The sequence below is a fragment of the Drosophila navojoa genome, chromosome 5 (assembly GCF_054131105.1).
Source record: "Drosophila navojoa isolate 15081-1374.11 chromosome 5, UAZ_NAV_1.0, whole genome shotgun sequence".
Classification (NCBI taxonomy): domain Eukaryota; kingdom Metazoa; phylum Arthropoda; class Insecta; order Diptera; family Drosophilidae; genus Drosophila; species Drosophila navojoa.
This window is the reverse complement of record NC_142893.1, coordinates 18,600,530-18,621,406: the sequence shown is the minus strand read 5'-3', so window position 1 is coordinate 18,621,406 and position 20,877 is coordinate 18,600,530. Positions and strand designations below refer to the sequence as shown.

The window sequence follows — 20,877 nt, the reverse complement described above, 5'->3', positions numbered from 1 at the left end:
TTCTTGTGCTTCTGTATGTATAGGTGTGTGTGTGTGTGTGTGTGTGCGTGTGTGTGTGTGTGAGTGTGTGTGCCAGGCACTTGAATCGTGCCACATTAATGAATGGGCCGGGTTGTAAACTACAGCTGTCATGACGGGTGTGTAAAAGTGTTGCCTACTTTTGAGCGCCTGTGAATGAAATCTGCAAATGCTGCACATATTTCAACTGTCATCCAGCATATCGTATTACATACTTATTTCTATGCAGTTACTACTAAAGGAGTAAGAAGAGGAGTAAAAGCAGGCAGGCTCTATTTGCGAGGGAATTTGCAAGAGTTAAGTTGTCGTATCATTTATTATTTTGTTAAATTCTTGCCTAAAGCCTATTCGCCAAAATAAATATATATATTCGCAACTTCGCTGACCAAAAACAATCGAGTTAACAAAAATGCCTGCCAAAAAATCAACAAAAACAATTGATACAAAATGTTTATCAAATAAATATCCTGTTAACAGCATCATTTAGATCAAAACACACACACACACTCACATACACACAGCTGTGTTGTCGAATGAATTTCATTTGGTAAAATTGTCTATGTGCAAGACAACAATGTGCCAACAATCCATGTGCAGACAGAGCGGGCAAAAAGCGCAGTAACATTTTTTCCAATCGCTGGTATAAAAATAGCGCAGCTAAATTGCAAAAACTAGCGTGTAAAGGCAGTGGAAGGGTGGAGGAGGGGCGGACTATAGGTGGGGGCAAACCTATATGGGCAACTTCAACAAATCTCAATACGCAAACATGTAGCCAGGAGCAACAATAACAATGCCAACAAAAACAACAAGTGCACACATGTGTGCGAGTGTCTGCATGTGTGTATGTGTGCATGTATGTGCATGGCAGAATGGCTGAAACTAAACCGGAGGCGCCAACATGTCCTACAAGTGATTTATTTTTATGTATTTGTTTGTAGAGCGCAAAAAAAAAGAAACTGTCGAGAAATGCCACAAAAAATAAAGTTTTTCTCTTTGTTGTTGTTGTTTTTGTTGTTGCTGCTGCTGCTGAGTCGGTGCAAGCGCCGGCTGATTCGCCTATCCTGTAAACGGCGCAATGGATACCCAGCCAGCAAGGATTGTAGTAAAGTACCAAACGTGCAACTATTTATAACAGCGTGCCCCGCTAAGCGGCAACATCAACAGAAAGACAGTCGAAGAGAGAGAGAGAGAGAGAGAGGGAGAGCGACAGAAAGAGAATGGGGACAGCGGAAAGGCAAGCCAAATGGCATAGCATACTTTTATGCGGGCGTCGTTGCAACTTGCAACATTTAGACGCAAATCATGGCGGACATTAGCGTGCGCAAAGTTTTGCCACGCAGGGCAGGTTGAACGATTTATGTGAAAAGTTGTTACCTGATTTGGCTTGCCAGCCATTATGCATAAAAAGTCTTTGGTCCAAGTTAGCAACCTGTTTCATTTTCCGCATATTTCCACTTCTTCTTCCACTTTGCAGAATGCCCCACCGCAATGGATGGCATGGAGCGGTTCGCTTGCCCCACACCGGATCTGCAGGGACGCTATCGTTGCATAGATGACCATGTGTTATGCGATGGCTTCATCGATTGTCCGGAGGGCGAGGATGAGGACAGAAGATCCTGCATGTTCTACAAGACGGTAAGCATAGCAACCTATCATATCGTATGCCAACTTCAATTGGGGTTTTTCCTCTCTCATTATGATTCATGTTATTTAATCGTATTTTTCCCCAATTCTGTCTTTTGTTCCGTTGCAGACGAAAGCTCATTTGGATGTGTTAGCGGATGCGTTACTACGCTGGGCGCGGGGGCGTTAAGTCCACATAATACACACTCACACAAGCACACACAAACACATGATAGAAGAAACGACACCTAGATAACCCACGTTAAACATAAATTACAATTAGGTTTATGCTACATATTTAACATTAAGTTTAAACATGAACAGACATAACACACACACACACACACACACATACACACATATTAACCACCCCGCCTGCCCACACATCCAAAAGTTATAAAAATAGAAGAAAATGCTAAGTTGTGGCATGTAAAAATTCCAAGTAAAAAGAAAAACCTACTAATAATGGCAACAAATATATATATGAAAAAAGGTATGATTTGTATTATTATTACACTATTAAAAATTAAAGACAAACATAAAAAATTAAAAATCTACAAATCAAGCAGCTATTCAGAAACAAAAAATAATAAGAAAACAAAATAAATTTACCAAAATGGCGTTAAAATTTCGAAAAGTAAAAAAACAATAATGGAAAAATGTCGTCTTTTTATTATTGTTTTGCGCATTAAATCGGGCCTAAGCTATTTTTAGTATTTATTAAAAAGTATTCACATATATATTTAAAAATTGAATATATATGAATATATATATATATATATATATATATATATATATATATACATCAAATGCATTTGTATATCTATATATATATATATATATATATATATATAAATATATATGTATATATACATATATATATGGTAAATTTATATATATATATATATATATATATATATATATATATATATATATATATATATATATACGTATATATATATATATATATATGTATATATATATATATATATTTCGTGTACATTATTTAACTATACGTGTATTAAAGTTTAAATGTTAATGCAACAAAAGAAAACAAACACAAATATATATATAAACAAAATCCAAATGAATCAAAAATGCGTAAATGAAGCTGAAGAGAGCTGGCAGTAGGAGAAGAGCAAATTGGTTATATATACATATACACAAGTGAAGAATGAAGAAAGATACCAAAATAAAAAAAAAAAGTAAATAAATAAATAAATATGAAAAAAATGCAGACATTAATTATATATAGTAAATATATACATATAACAAATAAATATACAATTAAAAATTGGCATAGGTTTTATTGCAATGATAATGCGGATAATATGAATACGAATGCGAATATCTGATGACCGATTATCATTCGACTCGATATGAAAGCTAACTAAAGACGCCGAAGGTCTACGAATGTATAAATGATATTTAATTATATATAAACAATATATATATATAAACTCATATATGTATACAAAACATTAAAATGCAAGAAAGAGCAGGAAAACATTTACAAACTAATACAATGAAGGTATAACATTTACATAACAAAAAGACTTGACTTGATTATACTTATTATGATTGATAGTTGAGGTTTATATAATTTATTACAAAACAATTATGCATTTGATTTACAATTATTACTATACAGAGCTTTTCTACATTCGAGAGATTTTGTATATATATCCTTTATGCATTTTCCATATATTAGTTTGGATATTTCTTTCTCTTTTCAGTTGTGAGCTATAGCTTAAGATTTTTCTTATGTGTATGTAGAAATCATTTCAGAATCATTTTGTATATTTATTACTGTATTCTATATTCAGTATTCAATTTTTAGCTCACCTTTTTGTTTTTCTCGCATATGTGAAACAGTTCTCATGGAAATGGCAGCTATTTGTAGTTAAGAAAATTTATTTAAATCAAGTATATTTAACTAACAATGGACTTATAAATATATAACGAAACAAAACACTTTACCCTTATGCAAAAAAAGAAAAGAAAAAAAAAAAAAACAAAAAAAAAAAAAAAGATATTAAATACTTTAGTTAAAGGCCTGTAAAAACGCTATAAACTATATTAAAATCAAAAGAAAATATATTTATTTCATACTGACGTTGCTTTGATTTGATTTCGCTGATTTCTGTTCCTCGGCTAAGATGAACGCAAATACAACCGTTGACTGTGCTGAAGCTAAATGGCAAGAAACTATAAGAATATAATATTATTAACCATTATCGTTAAAATGCATACAGAGTTCCAACAAGCAATCAATTAAGAAAACAATCAGCAAATTTTTAAACAGGCGGAAAGCAGTAAAAAAAAGTAAATTAAACAAAAAAAAGTTAAAATAAAAAGACAAAACAAAATGTTGAAACGGTTGTGTATGCGACATGGCAAAACAAGTTAAAAACCAACAAAAAAAATTAAACAATTAAAAATAAATGAATTAATTTGTAAAAATTTCAAGGCAAAAACTTAAAAGCTTGTTAACGTCTTTTTGAAAGCTATTAAATGGTTTTTATTTTTTGTCCTTTTATTTTCGAAATACTTCAATGCCAACTTTTATGTAAGCATTAAGCATAAAACTAACAAGAAAAAAAAAGGAAACAAAATCAGTTTTATTTACGAAAATAACATATGAAATTGCGAGCAATAAAATTTCATATCTTATACACAGTACGTATAAAATGCAAAGTAATTATAAACAATTAATGAAATCTTTATGGATAAATTTTGGATTTATTATTTCCTATTATGTGCTGATACACAGCTCAAATGCGCAAAGAAATGCAATTTACAATTAAACAAAAAACCAAAAATAATTAAAAATAAATGGCAAATTAAGTTCCCCAGTCTGTAGACCCCAGTCTGAGCTCTGTGTCCCTGAGATGGCGACGATCTTCGTTAAAAATATATGATATACTAAAAGCCGATGTTTTCAATATAGATCATAAATATCGAGTATTCTTGTGTGCTTATCGTTTCACTCTTGTTTGATCAATTGACATTTTCGTTTCTATTAATAACTGCAAAATAACCCACCTTTAAATATAAAAGATAATATTAATAACAAATGATATAATCGATTTCTATACCGGTTAATAACTCTACATAAATGTTGCTTACTACCAGAAAACAAAAAGAAAACCAAATTCGAATTAAATGTTTAACATAGTAAATTAAAATAAAAATGAATTAAAGTATATTCATATATATATTAATTATATATATATATATGGATATTATCCTGGCAAACATTATGCACAAAGAAAAATCCTTTACCATAAATTAAAGAAGAAGCACACTGAGTAAACTCCGAATAAAGCAAAAACCAAACACAAATCAAAGTAAACCAAATGTAAGGCGACAGATGGAAATTTTAAAGACATTTTTGAATGAGAATTGCAATGAAAAGAAAGAAAAGAAAACCAAAAACAAAATGGAAAATATACATATATACATCTATTTTTGGCCTATTTTTCTATAACCGAAACAAAAACGAAAACGAAAACAACTTTTTAAACTGCAACAAAAGCGAAAGCAAAAACAAAAAAATCAAATGAAAACTTTTATAATACGAAATAGAGCAACATAAATATCTATCGTTAGTTTGGTGTGCGTTAATGTAAATACACATAAGTTAATTAATTCATTTTGATATCTATCTATATACATTTTTGTTATTTTCATCAACCTTTTTTTTTTTAGCTGTTTTCGAACCTAACGAAGATCGTTTCAATATATATGTATATGTATATTAATTTTTTGATTTCCTTCACTTGAATCGAAGCGGCAACCAAATTGTGTGTACAAATTTGTATATAAATGTTATTAACTAAATATCAATGAAAAACAATTATTATTTTTTAATAATTTGAATGAATTTCGCGACAAGTATTTGACATTTAATTTATTTTAGTACAACATATTAAATATATTTAATTTAAGAATAGCGAAAATAAAATAAAAAATTAAACAAAAAAAAAACTTAGCAAAAACCCAAAGAAAAAAAGTAAATAGTTTCTTAAAACATAAAACAAGCAAATATAACAAATAATTGTTAAATGTTTAAAGTAAAACACATATACAAGTGCATAAGCAAAATACATACAAACACACTCACACACACACACATATACACATATACAGTAAAAATTATATACACATACCGTTTAAGTATATAGAAGACACTCATGCCACACAGTCAGTCAATAATGAGAAGCATAAATGAAATAAAATAACACTAATTGTATTTATTTGTATTTGTATATTGAAAAAAAAAAGAAAAATGAAAAAAAAAACGAAAATTAAATTTAACTATTAATGTAGCAAATGGTCTCAATGCAATGCCATTCGCACAATTTTTTAACAACTATTGAGGAATGCAAATGAAAATGAAAACGAAACAACAAAAATAACAAAGATCATTTCAAACTCTTATTTCGAACTATTTATACTTTGTATGTATTTGTATTTGCTGTACATAAGTTTAGCCTGCCTCTGTCTCTCTTCTTCTTTAACCCTCTCTCTTTCTATCTGTTGAAGTTTTTCATTTGTAAAAGAAACACGTTGACGATTATTATGATAACCATGATGATGATGATGATGACGATGATGATGTGTAATGTGCGCATTTTTTGCGGCCATTTTTTTTAATATAATTATAATTCCATTATAATTTACTGTTTACATATTAAAAAGTATATATATACATATATATATTAATTAATTATATATACGAATATTATAATATACAGAAAACAAACAACAACAAAAACAACAAAAAACTATACATGAAGAAGAAGAAAACAAATACACAACTTAATATACACTGAAAACAAAACAAAACCAATGCATTTCTAATTTCATATAGATTACCTATCTCTCTCCCTCTCTGGCTCTCTCACTCTCCCCTTCTCTCTGTGGACACTTTTCTCTTCTCCCCACAACAGATGAGTTTCTGTTTTTCAAACGTTGCCAACAATTCGATTCGTCTCTTCTCTTTTGTTAATTACACTTTGTTTGCCAGAGAATATGCACAGAATTCCAGTTAAAATCAAGTTTTTAATTACTTTTTCAACAGTTTTTAATAGTTTCCATTTGCATTCATTCGAGTTATTTGAGAATTCTTTTCCATTTTCTCTCTCAATCTCCCTCTCTCGTTATTTCTCTGAAAGACCTAACCAAAACCTTTCCACTACAACAACAACAACAGAAGCAACAACAACAACACAAGCAGCACAAAGCAGAGCATATGGCGAGAGCTGTAGCAGACTCCACACACACACACCCAACCACACTCACATGCAAACAGTAAGTTTTCACTAATATGAACCTTAACAATAATACTCTATAATATTCACTCACACATACTTAATTTGTACGCTTTCATCAGTTCTGTTTAATTTTCGGCTGCCTGACATAATTCCAGAACCCAAACGTGAAAAGCAGAACTTTACAATGGAGTTCGGCTTTGAAGTAGCACTTAAGCATTTTAGCCAGCTCGTAGCTAGTTATTCAAACAGCTGAAGTGCAATTCAAAACTCAAAGCTTAGCTAATTTTAGCGGCAACTTTCAAAGTATTCAAGAAATCCTCCAAGGGCCGCGCCTTGCTGACGCATACTCCGAGTCGGTCCGAAGTCGGTACGAAGGTCCTCTAGGCCAGGCTAACCAAGCTACAACAAGTTCCGAGTGTCTGTCTCAGCTGACGCTTTTCAGCAAGAAATGACTAGCTGAACCAAACGGGCAAACTTTTCAACAATGGCAACACGGGCTAGATTTTTTCATTCAATTTGTAGAAGGTAAACGAAAATAAATTAATAAGTAGCCATTGGGCGTAAAATTAGATTAGTTTATGTACTTCATGAACAAACCAAAAATATAAATATATATACATACATAGTATATACATATATGTGTAGTGGAATCTTTGACCAGATATCAAACACAGGCGAGTGTTAGAAGAGCGAGCAGCTGGTTTTTTGGAGCGAATATTTTGAATTAGAAGGGATTTTGGCATTTAGCAAATCGCAAATGCAATGGACGGTAATGAAAAGCAGTTTAGCCACTATATTTGAAAATATATGCTTGATATATATTCTATAGATATTAATTAAAAAATGAGTAAATATAATAAACAATTTTGCTGAGCACTAAGGCACTAGGCGAAGGGAAAGAAGTCAGACAACAGAAATAAAAATATAAAATATAAAAAAAAAATTAACAAAAATATAAAAGTATATTCACACAATTTTAATATTTATATTTAGTATATTTATGCATACTTAATCGAAAATTATAGTCTATGTGTTAGGTGTCATCCAGCAGCTTTTATCTAGACTTTAAGCGAGCCTGGGGTAGTCTGTTGAAAAGTTTGACCGTGTACAGGGTATCTATTAGCGGGATGAGCCCGAAACTGCGAGCACGATTTGTTGACGCTTTGGAGGCTGCATGCAGAACACATAGACAGCAATCAGTCCGTCGAATGGCTGGCAGTTAACCCTTCAACTATAACTGTAAAACTGTAGGCCATAATTACGCCCGCAATGCGTATATCGTGTTCCGCGCATCGTACATCGTATCGCCGGCGGCTCTTTGGCAAAGTGGCCTTCAATGAGCATCAGGTGTTGTGTGCCATTGATTCGGGCCTGCTTTTTGCTCACAGCCAAACACACACACTGATATGCATACGCATACATGTATGCATCTCGACTTGCCACAACATACAAAAAGAAAAATGAAAAAAAGCTGCACTCAATGCGCACAACCAGAGCCACTGATGCAATTCAATGCCACTTTCAATACCCTACACTCTGCAACGATTGCCGCCCGCGATATGAGCCACTCACACACACGCACTCACACTGAACTCAGCCTGAATTATGCCCAGATCCGATCAGATCTGATCTAAATAACGTCAATAGACCGATGCATACCCCAGACTAATAACTGCAATCTGTTTTGCATGCAAATTGCTGAAACAAATCGTTGTCCAAGCAGTTGGTTGGCATATTAAAATAACAAAACAAACAACAACAACAACAGCAGACAAATGTCATACAAATTATAGTGGATTTGGCCATGCCAAAGCAAAATACAATTTAAATAAGAGCTAGAAGTTTCGCCCACAGCATAAACTTGCCTTTCGCAGCGAAGCAGCCAAGGGGATTTCCTTTGTAAACCAATTGATTTACTTTTTGTATCGATTCTAATGCCCATTGAGACTATGAGCTGGGGCCAAAAGAAAGAAAAAAGAAAGAGAAATTATTGCACTTCAGCTTTATGTAGAATTTAGCTTCATTCTATAAATATAGAAATGAATTGGTTTTCCTAACTCTTTTTTGCAGGCGCTGTAAAAGAATTTATATTTCTTTTATTTTTAGTTTTTCTTGAGCTTGAGCTTGAAGAAAGTTTTGCTAGATATCAGCTGGGGAGTATTAAAAGAAAACTTTAACTCGACTTGTAAATTCTTTAATTGTTTTTAAATGGTCCATTTAGTCTTTATTACTCAGCAAAAGAAATTTCATGTTTGTTTAGTTTTATTGCTGGCATTTAATTTTAAGCCTTAACTTTAACAGCAGAGAACAAAATTTAATATGTATATATTTTGGTTTTTTGTTAAAAATAACTTTTACTATATTCTAAGTAATCAATTCTATAAATCAATTATATCAACTATAACAGAAGAGAAATGGAATTTAATACTTATATATTTTTATTGCTTAAATTAACTTTTAATATTTTCTAAGCAAACATTTTCATTTTTAAAAGAAACAAGGAAATTTAATATTTAAATATTTTTATATTTATATTTATTCTATTTTATTAACTTTAACAGAAGAGACATTTCGAAATCAGACTTTTGCTTTCAGTTTAATTTATCAATTTCTCAAAAATAAATAAAATTTATTCAATGCTTTTAGCCAACATGAACTATAGTTTCGGAATATCCACTAATTTAAATTCAAGGCTTAACCTCCATCTCAATGCTCACGCCATGCACTCTATGAGCCGTCTCCTTGACACGCAGAGTCTTTAGCTAACCGTTGGCTGTTTGAGTGACCCAGTTGGAGAGCTCGGCTTACAGAGTGCGAGCTAAGGCTCTGCAAATGAGCGACACGAGTGCGTGTGCGAGTGTGAGTGTGCGTGTGAGTGTGAGTGTGAGTGCAGATGAACATGCTGAGGCACTGTGACAGTCATGAGAGTTGACTTGAGTTGTGTTTCATTTTATTTGCATGGCAGCGACACTGATTTGATGAGAGTTTTAGTTGGCAACATTTTAATTTGTGTAATTCGCTTGACTCGAAGTTGGACGAGTTCATTAGAAAATAGTTATGCTGTGCAGATGTAGTACGGTAAAAGTTATTCAAACATCTGAAGCACACACAAACAAACACACACACATACACAAACATTGAATTACATCAACTGCATGCACTTGTTAAATGTTAATCAAATCTACGAAACTTTACTTTATATAAATACAATTTTGAAGCGAAACTCTGTTGCAGGCGGAAGCCCCCCAATTGGAACTCGATAAACTTTAAACATGCATTGTTAATGGCACATATACTATATATATAATATTGATGCAATCCATTGAAATTGCAATTGCACACATTATTCATAAATTTATTTTCAATTATTGTAATTAGCACTAGAGCAAACTTGCAAAACAATTAGCGTTAACAAACTGCACCAATGCACATTTATGTGATAATCAAATACAAACGAACATACAACTTTTTTAGAATTTATATAATGCACCATAATTGCACTTACCTAAATATTATAATTAGCGAAACAAAACATTTTATTAGAAGTATACAAAAAACAAAATAAAAAAAACATATTTTCTATTCGTATTAGCGCCTAATTAGTAAAACATTTTACGTTTCAATTAGTATTTTCATTTTTTGTATATGTTTGTTTCTATTTATGTGTAGAATGTAGCACTTTTTGCACAAATATGCACAAAACAAAAATGAAAACAATATATATATATATATATATATATACACCTAAAGCTAATACGAATGCTAATGAATTCAATTAAACGAGTTTATTTCGCCTCACTGCTTGTCCAGAGTTTGTATCAGCAGAGAATAGTCTTCCACAGCACCGAGAGCAACTACGACGAAACGAGTTGATCAGATCAGTTAAATAGGACACACACACTCACACACACACACAGAGAACACAAACTTTGGATGAGAGGCGCTACCCATTCTTCAAGGAATCAAAATATTTTCGAGCTATAACATAAGTAGTCACAAGTACCTTAAAGCTAAAAACCAAAATCGTTGTATTGTATGTTACGTGTAGACGCTCAGACGAACTACAACCTACCCAAGTCAAAAACGGAAGAAGCAATAGCATTACAACAGAACAACAAGAACAACTGAACAACAACAACAACAACAACAGCAACAAGAATCTATTAGCTACACACTATCCTGTCTCATACACAAGCAGCTTAAAAGCAATCCGTCCTAACTGAAACTTTTGAGCCAAGAAACTTGAAATGCTACGCGGATTGAGACACTCGGCAGAGCACTTTCAATTAGAGCTATTTAGTATACGTCTATTAGGAACCCATGCACACTTTCACACCCACACACACTCAAACACACAAGCAAAATTGCACTTAAAATGTAAATGTTGTGATTTAAATGCACCGCCTCAAAGTATGCACCAAAAATTGAATTAAAAACAAATTTTCGACAAATGTATTTTTGCACAATTTATAAAAAACGCACCAAACAAATTTAATCGAATATATATATTGTATTTTAATTAACTAATTGTACATGTATAGCCACTAAATTGATGCCCCTAAAATGCATAAACACTTATATATATACATACCTATACACTGAATGTATATTAAATATATATATTAATATATGAAAGCGTTATGAAATTTTTTGAGCTTGTATTACACAAAAAATATATATAATGTTCAAACGAAACGGAGAGATATTTGTGTTTTTCGTTTTCAATTTTGATTTTGTCTCTTTTCACTTTTGCATAACTCGAGAAAAGTCTGCGAAAATACCAAAACAAAAATTTAAATTCGAGGAGAATCCTTCAAAACATGCAGCTAATTGGCCAAGGGTCAGTGCTCTGTAAATATACCAAAGAAACGAAATTAAATGGAATGAAATGAAATATACTTGAAAGGAACGCTATGTAAATAAGCCAGGCAAACGAAAAAAAAAGAAAGAAAGACAAACAAATAATGAAATCATTTATTAACTAAAATATGAGATAACTTATATTACATACAACTCAACCAAGCAAAAACCAACCAAACCGAAAATGAATGAGAAATGTTTTTAAATTTAATTATGTATAATGTTTTATGTAATGTATGGTTATCCACAAAGGAAGTCCTACTATTAATTTCTAAGTCACTTAACTTGTAAATTATTATGGTTATAAATGTATCATACTATAAATGTAAACAGGCAGGCAAGGATATTACCCAAAAAATACTACAACAACAACAAACATAACTACAACCACATGATTTACATGTATTCTCTATAGATGGCATGTGGTTAGAAGTTACGCAAGAAGAACAAAATTATGTCTGCCTATCTATATATACATATATGTATATATATACCTACTGAACAACAACAAAAAGAATGAAAAGTAACTGCATTCGAGTTGAGCAATCGCAATTATTGAAATTGAAATTTTACATATATATATTTAAATATATATGTATGTATGATTATGATTATGTGGCAGAAAGTTCTAATACAAACCAAAACAAACAAACAAATATATATATATACATATACATATATACACATTAAAGACCCGTATAAAAAAACCTACCTAATTTATGAGATTATATATACATATATATATATATATATATATAGCAACAAGAAATTTATGTAAAATTAAATAAAATGAAGCCTCAGTCAGTATAAAATCGATTGTTTTATTTGATTTTGTCACAGGCGCCCAATCAAGCATATACGCAAATGATTTTATGGTTCGAGTAGATGCCATATGGATGGGTAAGTAAGTAAGTATGCATTTTGAGTGCGCTTTTATTTATAGCTGCAATTATCGCATATAGCAGATGACGCCAGGGCGAACGACTCAGCAAAATAAATACATTTTGTAAATTCTGGACTATTTTTGCCGCCTAATTGACAGCGCACAAAATGCGAAGACCAAGATAAATTAATTTCAGGTATGAGTGGCGTTCTACATGAGGGGACTCAACTCTGCCAGAATGTCAGCGAGTGCAAATGGTGCATGAAAGCGAAGAGTAAACTCGGTACCAGCAGAGATATTTACCAATTGAAATCTATTGAAATGTTCAGCAGTTAGCTAAGATTATTTATATGAATATTGACAAAAATATAGTACATATTCTATGTGCGTCTTATAGCAAGGTTGAATGAATAAAAATTTACAAAAATTATAAATTATTTGAAAATTAAAAACAAAATATGATAGATATTGAATTTGATTTATATTGCAAAATATTTTTTAATTTAAAGTTTTTTGAATATTTGTTTTTTCTTGCTCAGTTTTGGGATACGCATGATTTTATTTTAAGTGAGCTCGATCGATATTTTATTTATGAGTCTTTACATGGCAATTACTAAATATAAAATCTTTCAGGCCTTTCTTTAATGTCTTTAGACAAGTTGTGCCCTATAAGGACAATATATTTATGGCACCCATTAGGAGTTTTTGTTTTCATCAGAGATTGGGATTCAAAATATAATTAAATAATCAATTACAAATTAATAATGTAAGCTAAAATTAGTAGAAAATATTAGATTTTTGTAGATTATCTATTTATGGCACTTATTACGAGTTCTCTTTTTTACCAGAGATCATGATAATAAATAAAAAATAGATAAATAAATAATTAATTCCAATTTAGTAATGTAAGCTAAAATTATGAAGATTTTTCTAGATTATTCAACTACGGACTTTACACAAATAATGATAGCTGCCACAACATTCTTAAAATAATTAAAAATATGCATTCAAATTTATCAACTTAATTTATTTTTGGCTGTCTTATTAGTATTTAAGTTTGTGGTAAATGAGCTTATTAGCTGGCTTTTCTTTTATGAGCGCATAAAGCGTATGCCGTACTCCGTATTTAGACCAAAAATACAGCTTTGGCCGCCTTTGAGCGATTGGCCAAAAACAGAACACAGTAACGGCTTCTGGTTTGGCTCTTTGGGAATTCGCGTAAATATTTTGTAAATAAACAGGTATCATAAATTTTAATTAGCGCTGACCAAAAACTAATTTCATGCGAAAAAGACCAGCTAGTAAATGTGGGCTTGGACGCGCGTGGGCTGTGGGTGTGTCTTAAGTCAACTTCCACTGCCCAGTACAAGGCATAATAACTAATACGCCATGTGCTGCCAATGTCGGTGGCCCATTGCACCCCGGAGTATACACGAAAATTTATTTGATTTTGCGCTACCATCGCTACCCCATCCCGGCCAATAGCCCGCCGGATTATTTACGTTTAATTGCCTGCCTTTTTGTTGTTTATTGGCCTGCTCTATGTTTATCTAAATGCTGTTGCCTAGTCGCGTTTTCCTAGAAATCATTGCCAGCTGAGTGGGAGTGGGAGTTGGGAGCATCGTTTTATGCTTTATGATGTGCAAGTAAATAAAATAAAATACATATAGTCGTACATCGTGTAGCCTACACTGCGGCGTAGGGTAAAGTTCACCCTCGGCCGGGGCTCATATCGTGTTCGACCGTGTCCCGCAACATGTATTCCTAGCCACCTGAGTATAAGGCAAGCAAACGTCGCCTCGGCGCCCACTTGCCCCGAAACTCAGCCTGACCTTTGGCAAGTGCTCAATATGAGACCCGCTCAATGTGGAGGCCCCAGCGGTTACAATGCGGAATGCAAGTTAATTAAATTGTGACACGTTGCAATTAAGCGGAAAATCAAAAGGGCAGTTCATTAAAAGGATTTGACCCGCAGCTGCGTTGGGGCAAATGCCAAACCCCAAAATGGCATCTGTTGACATTTCTCCTGCTGCCGCTCACCTTACATTCCATTGCACCCACAAGTTCGCCCACGAATCGTGCCCATTAAGGCTAGGCCTTTTACTGCTGCATCTACAGCTAGAGTCCCGGAGTCGAACTGGTTTGTACTTTGCGTGTAAATTTGCAGATTTATGACAGATTGCTTGTTTCACATTTCAGATAATCTTGTTATGCATATATGGATTTCTACGTTGTTTAAACAAAAAGCCGTTCATTTAAAAACTTGCTCTGTAATATGCAAGCATTGAATGCACTCGGCGTATACTCGGTGTAGAAGTCTTAGAAGTCTTTGTATACTTAAATAGTTTTCAACATAGTTAAACTTAAATTATGAAGTGACTATTGTAAGTAATAAAAACTTATAGCTAGAGCACTGGGTAAGGCACACCTTGAACAAAATAAAATTTCTTAAAAATGTTTTTTAACTTTTATATTATGCAGAACTATTTCTATGACCATTTTAATTCAATAACAATTAATAAAAAAAACAACAAAAATTAAATAATAATAAAACATTAAAGCTAAATTTCAATAAATTTTTAATTTAATATATTTTAATTTAATATTAAATTCATTTAACTTACTTAATTTTATTATTTAATTTAAAAATAAAATTATAATAATAATAAAAATATTATTTTCAATTAATATTTTTTTATTTATTTTAAATTTTATATATATGTACATATATATATATAGATATACTTATCTATAATTTGTTGATATAATATTAAATAACTTAAATGATTATTTATTTTCTATTTATAATTTAGTATAATAATTTATTTACAAACATAGTATGCGAATTTAATATGTGTTATATATTTAATTCAAAACTTTTCTTTTACATACAGTTTGTATATACAACGTTCATAAATATATATATTATATATATGCAAATTCGATTTCTTAACGAGGCTCAGATGAAATGGCCAAACAAATTATTTCTTGGCAAAGGCGCTTGCCGACAGAAAGAAAAAAAAAAAAAAAAAGAAGAAAACATGGAGAATGGAAACGTGCTCCGTTTTACTTGTAGTTTCAGTTGCAGCTGCCTCTAACCCGAATCGATGCAACTAAAAATAAATTCTGTGCCGCTGAAAACGAACTAATGCAAAGCGTTGCGGTCTGTTTCCACACGAACTTTCGTGCCTTGGTGCTTGGTGTGCGCTGATGCCGCTTTTGGCAAAGATCCTGCCATGTCCTTGGCTCAACGCACTGTGCACAAATTTCGCCTTCGATTCGCGCGTGACAGCTGACACATGCAACCGCCGCCGCCGTCGCCACTTGAGCCAGATCCAGGGCCAGTGCATGCACTGGCCGTTAACCCACTTTTTTTTATTTTTTTGGTGGTCACAGAATCGAGGTGTTACATTGCGCCCCTCTTACCGGCCATGTTGAAGCTCCGCATCTATAAAATACAAATAAATTGCAAGCCGTGGGCAGCAGAACGCTGACATCTCTTTGTGGGCCTGCCGCATTAAATATGTTGAAACCATTCGCTGGTATATGGTATTCATTTTGGTCTCTTTGTTCGGTTCTTTTTTACGTCTTCGAACCGTCACCGAAATATCTCAATCTGTAAAAAATTAAAACGACAGTGGTCTTAGCAGCTACAACGTTGCACAGGAATCCTGTAAAATCTTTAAAATCTGTTAATTTTCTGAGATTTCTGAAATAATGTATGAAATGATAAAATATTTTATTATTTAAAAAAAAAAAAAAAAAATATATATATATATATATATATATATATATATATATATATATATATATTTATATAGAATAATAATTAGCATAAATATAGCATTCAAATAAATTGTACGCTAATCAAATAGTCTTAATAAGCAATTATGTTAAATATTTGCCATAAAATTTATTTTATCTGTATTTTATTAATGTTTTTTTGAATTTTATTTGTGCTTGTTTTATAATTTATTTTTTAATTTTATCAATATATTTGTTTTACTTTATTTATTTTAATTTTATTTATTACTTTATTTATTTATGATTATTTTATTTTAATTTATATTTTTATTATTTTTTATTTTTTGATTAATTTGTATATACATTTATAAATTTTATTTATTCATTTATTTATTTATAATTTTTTTTTTTCATTGTATTTTATTTAATTTCTTAAATTTTGGTAAGTTTACGCTTATAATTTTTTATTTTATTTGTTTTATTTTTTATTTTTTATTTTATTTATTTTATTATTATTATTTATTATTATTTATTTATTTTTAATTTTTTTCTGATCTCTTCTTCTCTTATCACAGCTCCAAGTCGCTTATGTAGCTTGCATAATAATCATATACATTTAATCTCAGCAATTATTTAGTAATTGTTGCCCCACTGTGCACCAGTTGTGCTCTCATTTACTTTCGCTTTGGCTGAAATATGCGGCTGCTTGTTATTTTTGGCTGGCTGCGCTGGCATTTTATTTACAGCCTTTATTAATATTAATGATGTGCGACGCTCTTGTCTGTTCCAGGCCCCCCTCCGCCGCGCCTCTTGCTAAATGTGTTTGCATTCTTGGGTATTTGCTTGAATTTGATTTTGAAAGTTTCTGAAGTCGATTTGGCTATGGCTGATTAGCAGCTTAGTCCGTAGCCCGTAGCCCGTAGCCCGTATCCCGACCGGGCCGAAAACCGAGCACGGCAGGCGCAAAACTTTGCCAATTTGCCTGTACCCGAAGTGCGACCTTTGGCTTTTAGCTACTGTCCGCAAGCTGACGTATTTATGTGCTATAGATACGCATATTTAAATTAGTTCAGCCAACACTGGCCGACATTGTTTTTGGCCAAATTGGGCACAGCCATGAGCCGGCAGTCCTCAGTTGGTAGTCCGTAGTCCGTACTCGACAGCCAACTGCCATGACAGCCAATCAAAAAGCCATCTGCACTTGCCAGGCGTCAGCCGCCAGCTGCCTGCCTAATTTGCATGCTGATCCGGCAAGTGACACCACATCCACATCCACATCCACATCCCCATCCCCATCCTCATCCACATCACAATCAGCAGCGGGTCAGCCAACACTTTGCAACTCATGTAGCTTTTGCTGTTATTATTTTAGTTGTTTTCATGGCAGCTGCTGCTGTTGCTGCTGTTATTGTTGTTGTTGTTGTTGCTAAAGTTGTTGTAGTTGCAGTTGTTGCGGCTGCCGGGCTTCCACTCGATGGCAATGTCAACTTTACGTGGTGCATGCAACTTGTGCTGCAAATTTTATTGTTAAAATGTAGCCGGCACAAATGGCACACTGAAGCCTTTGGGCCACGGCCATGCCCGCCCACCACGCCCACCACGCCCCCCACTCTCTGCTCTGGGCTGCATGCAAACAGTGGCAGGCTGGCTGGCAACTGAGCCTTGTTCTGTTGTTATTCTTGTTGCAACATTGTAATTTCGGTTCGGCTCTGAGCAATGGATTTTTATGGCTTGCTGGCCTTTCCATAACGCCCCCTAGCGGCCAACAATGGCACAAAGCGAACAAGTTGTGGATGCGCAAAGTACATGCTAACCATAGTAAAAACAGATCGGATCAGACTGCGATTCAAGAGCAGATGATGAAGAGCTGGCGCATTGTGCCAGAGCAGACGTGACCCAAGTGAAAGAGACTTGAGTGAATACTCTAACAAACTAAATATATATAGAAAATGTGTGGATTGGACAAGCGAAAATATATTTAGAACTTTGCTTTAACGTCACTTGACGATCAAGTTGTGACACGATTGTGAAGGCAAAAGTGTTGAGTGAACGAGTTTTAGGTAAATATTTAACAAAGAAAAATTTAACATATCTTCAGTTTAAATAATATCATAAGGATATATAAAGCAAACATAGGACATTTGATCTCAAGGATACAAAAAAAAGTTCGCTTAATAAAATAATATAGTACGCTAATAAAAATTTCATAAAATTATTCAGTTATATATGCCATCCATATGTTCTGGCATACACTGTAATTTATTATTGAATTAACTTTTTATAATTTTATATATTAAAATAGAACAAAATTCTCTTCAATTTGATCGAAATAATTGAAATAACCTTTAATAGTATCATACATCAAAATATACATATCATTATAATTATTTTGTTATAATATTATATATAAAAAATAATATATCAATATATTAAAAACTAACGAAATTCAGTTCAATTTTCTGGCTTTGATTGCCACTGTTCATTCGTGCATTGCAATTTTCTAATTTATTTGCTATAGATTTAGGTTAGTTTTTTCTTTATTTATTTATTTTTTTTTTTTTTGTGCTTACTATTTTGTTATCAAATCAAATAGTTTGCATTGATTGTTGTTGTTATTTATCTATATTTATTATTTTTTATTTTGTCTTTTTGCTCTACCATGGTTTGCTTATATTCAAATTGCATTTGGTTATTTGTATTGTCAACGGAGGGGTCGAGAGTGGCCCATGAATAGCGGCCAGATTCAAAGCGAACTCCCAGACAATGGGTCGACAATGCGGCACACTTATAACAATTGTATTTCTTTTTTATAGTGTGTGTGTGTGTGTGTGTGAGTGGGTGGGTGGGTGTATGGGTATGTGTGTGTATGTGTTAATTATGTTGCTTGAATTTAGCATTTTTAGCTGTCAAAAGGTGACGACAGTATGGCACCTGACAGTTTACAATAAAGGCCATAATAAAGGTGGGATTACAAAAGATTTTTAAATACTCTGTAAAGAGATGGGTAACTGCAGACTAATAAAGGTAGTTAGTGTCTGATGGCAGACTCTTAAACGAAACTAGAATATTTTGAATTGTATAAAGAGTCCATCAAGTTGAGTATACCCCTCTTCAGAAAAGACTACAGAGTATAGCAATGGCAACAAGACGTCTGCTAATCAGTTCGCAAGTCTTGTGCGTATGCTAAAGACTTTTCAAACAGGTGCTGGTATGTGTCAGTATGTGCGTGTGTGTGTTTGCGTGTGTGTATGCGTTAAGTTTCATCTCTTTGACAATAAGACGCATTAGCTGTATTTTTTTTGGCTGCTTTGTTATGTTAATATGCGAAACGAAATATCATAAATGCATGCCGCATTCAATGGCCCGCCATTGTGGAGCTTGTGTAGCGGATGTCTTGTCGCTTCCGGGCAGGCAGCTACATATCTTCCTCTTCCTCGTCGACGTCCACCACCTTGTCCGCATAGAACTTCTTTAGCACGCGATGCACATCCGAGACGAGAGTCTCGTAGCGCGGAAACTTGTCGCGTCGCGGCGGTCCCCGATTCAGGCCGGACCACAGCAGGTGCTCGGAGGTGCGAGCATTTTGGCTGACTCTCACCTCGAACGCGCCCTCGCGGGGCACCTGCTTGCCATTCTTGTTCCGGATCAGCTGGAACTCACGCTCGGGAATGCGCTGCTGGAAGAAGGTAAGGCACTCGTCGGCCTTCACCTGGAAGATGGGGCACTCGGTGGTGTGCTCTATGTGAAATATGCTGCGATCCTTCGAGAAGTGTTCATCGTCCGCCCAATCGACGAGTTTGCCCTTCTTCTTTGGCGCCATTGCTCATGAATGATTTTTTTATTAGCAATAGTCAATTTTTACAGCCCTGTCATTTTAGTTAAAATTTTGTGTGCCAAGTGTAATTGACAATATCGAAATGGCATTGTTATTAACAATTAATACTTGGCCAGCGCTGATTGATGGGTCTACGCTTAGTTTGTTGCGTTTCATGTTCTGTTGGCACCGCGCGCGGTTCATAAATCACGTTCAGCTATTCGGAGAGAGTCGTCGCGCCCGACGCTCGAAACAAAAACGAAAGTCGGCGAAAAACAATTTTCCAAAAACAAATTCAGCCATTAGACGAGCTATTTTAAAATGCATCAGGCCAACAATCACGCACAAATACGAACGGACCCAGAGAGAGAGAGGGAGTCGCAGAGTGAGAGCAGACAGAGAGAGACGCCCTCTCCTGCTAAAAACAATGTTGTTAATGGGACATACAGCAGCAGAAGCAAACAAAACGTTGCACAAACAAATGTTATAAAAAATATACATAAATTAGGCAAATACATATATATGCATACAAGCGCTAACAAGGCGCTGTACCTAGCATACACACCTACAATATATTTATACACTCTTATATATTGAATATTATTGCGCATTCTTTTGCTTTATGTTTTTATGAAGTGGAAGGCTGTCATCAAATC

At 33.3% G+C, this 20,877-nt stretch overlaps 2 protein-coding genes across 2 annotated transcripts in view; one reads left to right on the top strand and one right to left on the bottom strand.

Annotated features, from left to right (window-relative positions):
• Positions 1 to 5,956, top strand: part of jeb (low-density lipoprotein receptor domain-containing jelly belly protein) — a 45,122-nt gene extending 39,166 nt beyond the window's left edge. Inside the window, exons 2-3 of the mRNA XM_018106646.3 lie at positions 1,493 to 1,653; positions 1,772 to 5,956. Of these exons, the coding sequence (XP_017962135.1) occupies positions 1,493 to 1,653; positions 1,772 to 1,831 (221 nt within the window). The 3' untranslated portion in view covers positions 1,832 to 5,956. The remainder of the gene's footprint in view (positions 1 to 1,492; positions 1,654 to 1,771) is intronic.
• Positions 5,957 to 19,674: 13,718 nt separating this feature from the next.
• Positions 19,675 to 20,366, bottom strand: LOC108653062 (selenoprotein H). The gene has a single exon (XM_018103344.3). The coding sequence runs from the start codon at positions 20,225 to 20,227 to the stop codon at positions 19,823 to 19,825; it is 405 nt and encodes a 134-aa protein (XP_017958833.1). The 5' UTR covers positions 20,228 to 20,366; the 3' UTR covers positions 19,675 to 19,822.
• Between the last annotated feature and the right edge of the window lie 511 nt (positions 20,367 to 20,877).